At 36.3% G+C, this 7,429-nt stretch overlaps 1 protein-coding gene across 12 annotated transcripts in view; it reads right to left on the reverse strand.

Annotated features, from left to right (window-relative positions):
- LOC105173893 overlaps nt 1–7,429 on the reverse strand; it is a 9,605-nt gene that overhangs the window by 478 nt on the left and 1,698 nt on the right. For 2 of the 12 annotated variants that reach the window (XM_020698131.1, XM_020698132.1), the window contains exons 2-7: nt 5,541–6,663; nt 4,389–4,449; nt 4,182–4,300; nt 1,216–1,306; nt 994–1,037; nt 340–387 (exon numbers count right to left, since the gene is read on the reverse strand). In XM_020698131.1, coding sequence (XP_020553790.1) covers nt 381–387; nt 994–1,037; nt 1,216–1,306; nt 4,182–4,300; nt 4,389–4,449; nt 5,541–6,663 — 1,445 coding nt within the window. In that variant the 3' untranslated portion in view covers nt 340–380. The other 10 variants (XM_020698126.1, XM_020698127.1, XM_020698128.1 and 7 more) reach the window with 7 other exon arrangements.

Consider the following 7,429-nt stretch of genomic DNA (forward strand, 5'->3'; position numbering starts at 1 on the left):
AGAGTGTTGGATATAGAGACTTGCATTCAAGATGAAAGAGACTCGTCTAAAGGATTTTCCGGATTAATGTACGGACTAGGAGACCTTTAATAACAGACTCATCTTGTCACTCATTCATAAACAAGTCATGGGATGGATGCACTACACATATTTCCAGATGATCAAGATTCTACCCGCCGATGGATCAAACAGGCAACACACACAACTTCCAAATTTGTTCTCCTCCAGATCAAGAAAGACAAAAGCTTTATGGTGATAATCAGTAACATTATAAAGGTCAGACAACCATGAAAAGTTAAAAACAACAACAATTAAATCTGGAGGAACCACAGAACATACCATCTCTATGTACTTCAATTGCCTCATGACTTCTTCAGTGTCTAGCTCCTGGGATCAGCAAAAGATGACCGCCTTTTAGACATATGGAACCAATTCTAAGTTTTGATTAAAATGATGTTAAACTAAAATTTTGAAATGGCATTATTACAAAATTTTCACCCAGACTAAGGAAGAAGGAACTCAACTGCCTAAATACTGCCTGTTGAGATTTCTCATCGCAAGCATCAATTACCCAAATGCATGGAAATCCACTTGAGGTGAAGGAAATACATGTCTGCCCTAGAAAATTCTAAGCTTCATACATAGAAAAACTGAAAGGGGGAGAAGGAAAACCCTTTCACAGGCAATATTGCATGCGGAGATAGCACACAAGAGAACCCTGGTTTATTTTTGTTTTGTAACTGCTGTGCTGAATTTAGCATCCAAAATTATCTTATGATCTAATACACTTCATACGAAAGGTCTCCTTTTGCATGTATTAAAAGATTGCTCAACAAGTCGCCAACGTTTTCAGCAAACATGATCTCAAAAGAAGCAATTTGCTAATGTGAGATATCCGAAGAAATTTTCCACTTGATAGATATTGAAGAAGTGAATGTTTGTAAACTGATTGCTGTGCCAGTAATCAAAAGCTTACTACTTAGACATCTCGACCTGCTAAATTTCCATTGCATGGGACACTTTCTACTTCTCAGTATCTACAAAGCGTGGAATTGAAGTAATCAGCTCAGTGACGATCAATTATAGCAGTGACTAACAGACTGCACAGCTTAACTACAGAACAACAAGAATATTTTGGATCTTGCTACTTAGACGAGAAAATGATTAAACCAATTACAGAACAAAATATGGAAACGAATGAAACTAGTAAGACACCTGGGGTACAGCGCAGTCAGCGTGAGAAGGATCCCAAAGTACACAACAGAAGCATTCCCAATCATCAGTTTGAACTTCAAAAAGAGGAGCCCTGCATTATGCCCAGTTGAAAAATTATGCACAAATATAATTGACGTAAGCATATGCATGTGTCATTGACTGCTCACGCCAAAGTACACAACAGAAGCATTCCCAATCATCAGTTTGAACTTCAAAAAGAGGAGCCCTGCATTATGCCCAGTTGAAAAATTATGCACAAATATAATTGACATAAGCATATGCATGTGTCATTGACTGCTCACGAACATTATATCGTGTATGCTGCAACAGATGCATTAGTAAAAATGAAAGTTATCCTACATTATATCTCTAAACTGCTGCACAAGTTCACTTTGTTTTCCAACTTTTTAGTCGCAGAAAACACAGCAACTTAAAAATGGGAAACACTTGGCAAATGATGGAGCAAGTTGTTCAGCTCAAGATTTTCATGATGATCATTTACTTGAAGATGAAATCTACACAGAAATTCAGAATCCACCTTTCTGTACCCTATGCCATGCGCCTCTAGTCTTTCCAATTTGAGTTGCAAAAGAAAAAAAAAAAGAAACAACTGAGCTTTCAAGTAATGTGAATTCATGTGGCCGAAACTCAAAAATAGTATAATTTGAAATTGTTAAAGACCTTAGAACTATTACGGTTTTCTCAATCAATGTGACTTCATGGTACTGAAAGTCAAAAGGTTTTCCAAATACATGTTTAGGTACTAAAAGCTGAGAGCTGCAATACTTGCATTCTTGGTTAAAATCCAACAAATGAGGTGATATCACCATTTGGTTTAGGATTCAACTGTATGAGATACCACCTACATTTAAGATGGAGTTTCCTTCGGGAAATAGAAAAGGTGAATACCGAGTCCCATCACATTCCGACTGCAAGCATATTCGTTTACCTTTGGTCCCACTACATTGAATGAGCATAGCCAAACTAAAAGCATCAACTAATATCTATCATAGGAAGATAAAGTTGTCCGATGTGCTCATATCAATTATATTCAGCCCAAAATACTAAAAAGAGCCACTGCACAGTCTAATACTAGTCCATAAATAGCAAACATTGAGATTTAATCAAGAGACTTATTGCTCACTGTACCCAGGGTCACCTCTTTCAGCCTAAATATATTCACTCAATATTTTTTAGATCTGAAATATAATTACTACTATAGCCTGGGAGGGTGAGAACACATGCTGAACAACCAAAAGAACTCTTGATCAGTAGTCGATGGCATCAAATGTTACTAAACCAAAAAACTAATCATGTTGAATATTACAAGATTACCCAGGTACTCTAAAAATATCCAGTATGTTGAACAATGCCATTATACATACTTCCTCCTTGCATTCTTGTTATAAAATAATGAATGGGTAATGGCTGTTCCATTCCGCCTTTTAGCTCTCATATAACTGACAAAAAAAATTTCCTCTATTACACAACCAACACCAAACAACTGGACTTAAGATTATTTTCTTACACACTTGTGCATCTATGCTTTAGGTCATTCCTAACCAGACACAATTATCGATGGACATATCATCTAGAACCCCTACCACTCCTGAAGGGAAAATAAAGCTTGTCTTCCCTTACTTATAATTGTCATCCTGCAGTCGACAACTGTCTCATTCATTGGTTCTAAATAGGCATAGGGGTCTTGAAGCAGTACAATACTGTCTGCTTTTCTCTTTCTGATCTACACTAAAGCTGCATCTGTTAAAAACCAACCCGTACTACAACACATTTCATGTCTGCATGCGGAAGAACAAAATATTAGGGGGAAATTATTTTAATAATGCAAAAAAAAATTTACAAGAATGGGGTGGTTCTGGAGGTATTGAAAAAGTAGGCAGCACCGCAATTTGATATCGCAATGCTGATTAAGATAATAAAAAAAGAATTATGCTTGGCACCGTGTCGCGGTGCATATTTAGAAATCAAAAACAAAAAATTTCTATTATGGCTATGGAATTCTTTGAATTTTTAACCTTACATCTATTTACAAAATATTTTTATTTAATTAATCACATGTTCTAATGTTGACAGTAGTAACATGGGATATATGCAAGTACTATGAAAAACAAATGGCGGTGCTGATAAAATTCAGGGAGTAACATCAATTAAGGGCCAATTATATCGATACTCCCTAGGGTTAAAGTCAAAATACACAAACATCATCTACTTTATGCAGCATTATAGCTACACCCATTTGAGGTTATAGTTGTAATTACAACTACACTTCCTATTCAAATGTTTGTATTCAAATGCACAAACATCCTTTGAAAAAGATTACAGTAACACCCCTCATTTATCGCCAATGAGGCATAGCTCAGTTGACAAAGTTGAGACCTCATGACCTTAGTGGTTATGGGTTCGAACCTTGTGATATGCATGGAATGTTGTTTCAACTGCATAGTAGGTGTTGATTAAGTTTAGTTTATATGATTGTTGTAATGATTTTTGTTAAATATTGATATTCGATAGGAATTATTGTAATCGATGTATTTTTAATATTAATAATTCATCGCTCTTATTTAAAAATAAACACCCCTCATTTGTTTTTCGTAGTACTTTTATATATATCCTATGTTACTACTATCAACATTAGAACATATGATTAATTAAATAAAATATTTTATGGTCAAAAGATCAAAGAATTCCGCAGCCATAATAGAATTCCACTGCGGTTTTAGATCGTGATGCTAAACATAAATTTCTTTTTATTATCTTAATTACCACTGCGATTTTGAATCGCGGTGCTAATAAATTCTTTTTTTTTTTATAAAAGATGGCAGCATCGCGATTTCGAATCGTGGTGCCGCCTACTTTTTCAACACCTCCAAAACCACCCCATTCTTGTAATTTTTCTTTTCTTTGCATTATTAAAATAATTTCCCCAAATATCAGGATGTGTTTACCTGCGCCATTTTCCACATGTAGTTGCTTCACCACCTTCTCCAATGCCTTCAATAAGCCCTTGACATTGAAGCCAATTACCTATAGAGCTGAGCTTTAAAGGTTTGGTGTAATTCCGTTCCTGGAAAGAATCAAGACACATTCCCTCTGATACCATTATAAGCATCCTGTAAACTTAATAGCATGAAAAATAAATCATAAAGTTTTACCTGCATACTAACATTATTTGAAGAATCCATTTCTAACCAATCAACATAAGGATCGCATTCACTGTAGCAATTGTGAACATCATCAATTATAAGTGCAATTAATGGTTGGAGTAAGGAGACAAATATAAGTTACAAAGTTGCAGAAGAGCAGAAAAAGAAGAAGTGATAGAACCCTTAAAATCAACCGAAGCCAATGTTGCAGGGACGAAAGTACAGAAAATGCATAAACACAAGAAAATGCCCTGCTACTTGAAGAAGAGGGTGGAGAAAAAGATATAGGGTCTAACAATTCTCAGAACCAACTCAGTGAAGTCTTTTAACATTGTTAAAATCTCAAGAAATATCAAAAGATATGCAGCCACGGAAAGCCCTATATGACACACTCAACTGAAGGATTGTAAGATGTGCTCTCTTTCTAAAATTAAACTTCGCAGTCTTGTTCCATAAAAATTTAAATAAGAAAAGATTTTCATTTGCTATGTGATAGAATTTCAAAACTTTTATATAGAGAGTGGATCCATTCACAGATTGCCAACCATCTAAAAGTCCCTGATAACAAAGTGTGTATTAATTTTATCTCAGGAGGCATGTTGGTAAATACAAACAGTAGAAACTACATAAAGTTATAGATTATTCAGCAGTAGAAAAATTGAAAAGGAAGAGTCATGTTTGATATTTATGATAACAATGAACAACCACCAAAACATCTGATACCTACGAGTTAGTAAGCACAGTTACAGCTATTGGAAAGAAAAATTTCGAACACTTCTATACTGATGAACTATTACTGTGTGATCCTATGATATGATTAACTGGAGAACAAAGCTAGATATCCAATAAATCACCAAATAACCAAGGGGCGGTACAGAACAATGCTGCATTCACAACAAAATTGGTACTAAAGGTTACCACTTGTAAATATCCTATACAGGAATAGATAATTTACTAGAGTTATTGACACAGTAATTTTGCATATATGCCTGAGAAAAGCACTTCAAAAACATCAGGAGCGAATGATCATCCCCTTAAATACTTTGTTGATATCCCATCATCAACACTTCTCCCAGGTCTAATCTTAGCAGAGGAATAAAATAATACTACTTACAATTCAAACACCATTCGAAGTACATGAAAATTACTGAAAGAACATACTTGTAAGTGGGGCTGGAGTTGGACCAATCAGGAACATCAGCTTGAAATTCATCACCAATTCGCACATTAGACATATATGGCTCAGTGTCTGTGAACATAAACTCAGTGGACCCTAATTCACCTTCTGATGCTGAATTCCCATTTCCAATTTCTGAGCTGATACTGAAAGATTTCTCTTTCAATATTTTATGCCTTTTCTTCGAGCAAGAAGTACAAAGCCACTCTCCCACTGGTATTCTCTTTATACAGGGGTTGCAGCAAGACATGTGAAATGCATCTAAGCAATTGTCACATATAAGCATATTTGATGTGCTATCCAAATGCTCACAGATTTTGCATGGTTGTGAATAGTAGATGTCATTTCTAATACAAGTATTTACGGAAGAATCTCGCTCTTGCCTGGTCCCAACTCTATCCACCGGTCCCTGATTTCTGATAATTGAAATGCATATATCTCTTTCTGACATCTCATATGACACCTTCTCAGCACTCAATGCACCAGAAGAGGAGCACTCGCCCACATCATCCATATCAATTTTCAGGGAAACCGAACTAAGTGCTAAATTTGATTTTGATGATGAACAATTATCATTAGCACAACAGACATTGATAACTCTGTCCACATCACTTACCAAGGCTTCTTCCCCAGCCGAACATCGATTAAAGGATGCTGCCACAGCTTCTGTTGCACACTCAGAAAAGGAAACAATGTGCTCTTGGGCAGCCACTGAAGGGGCTGCAGAACTGATGGCAGAGTGAGAGTCATCACTTGGTTTGGCACCAGCAGATGTCTGTATTGAGCACATGGAAACAGAGCTCCTGCGTTGCCTCCTACGCCTATAAACAAAAGTTGGTGCAGCATCCTGACACATTGTACTGGAGGTTGACAGCTGGGAAAAATTTCTTGCGCAGTTTAAGGAACATAAATCATCATCTCTTTTCCTCCTATCTGAATGAAGTTCATCACAGCCATCCAAATGATACTGGTGGAGTATTGAACAATTTTCCGGGTTATTGGTTCCTGGCATCCAGTAAGGTGATTCTTGTTGTTTCATGAAATCAGACACGTACAATAAGCAAGTTCCACTTAACAAGGATGGGAGCTTTGCATCAGTATTCTGCACTGTAGCACATAAGAAATATACCATCAGACTGACATATTTGCAAAACTGATGAAATCAGACTCCACAACCCAACAGAACATAGAAAGCAGTTCTAGCACTCAAGCAGACGTTAATACTGCTACCTGATCTAGTGCAGGATGTATTACTAAATGACACCATGTAAGTAATTAAAGGAATCAGAATATAATTCCCCATATCAGGCCAAAACATATACTAGCTTTCTTTTTACCAGTTAAACATATTGCATAATTAGATATGTTACACATTCAACACAATATCCTGGTAATTTGATTGGATGCCCAGGATTATAGTGCATGGTTTCCTGACAATATATTGAATACCCGTGGTACAATGCCAGTTTTAAACTTAATTGGATTCTACATTTTCAGCCTCATGCTTCTACTGCACAAGGTTCTTTTAGGGGACCTAAAGTTCACTAACTTACCACCATTTCGTAGTACTTGCACTTAAAAGTACATTACCTCAACTACAAGATCCAAAGATGCCCCCACCTAGAAGGCAAAAAGGGCTACATAATTGACTCTTTGAGTTCTCACTTTATACCTCGTTTGTTACTACCTCTCTATCATGGACTGCAAATTTTATAGAAGCATGAATGCATTCCACCAACTCCATAGGAGAACACTGCATGACCAACTCGTCACTTCACCATTTGATATCCAAAAGACCCTATCTACCTCTAGTTCAATTAGAGCTTTATATATATCTTTGATAAAGTGAACTAGAAAAATAGACCGGATGAAA

Source organism: Sesamum indicum, linkage group LG11 (genome assembly GCF_000512975.1).
Source record: "Sesamum indicum cultivar Zhongzhi No. 13 linkage group LG11, S_indicum_v1.0, whole genome shotgun sequence".
NCBI lineage: Eukaryota > Viridiplantae > Streptophyta > Magnoliopsida > Lamiales > Pedaliaceae > Sesamum > Sesamum indicum.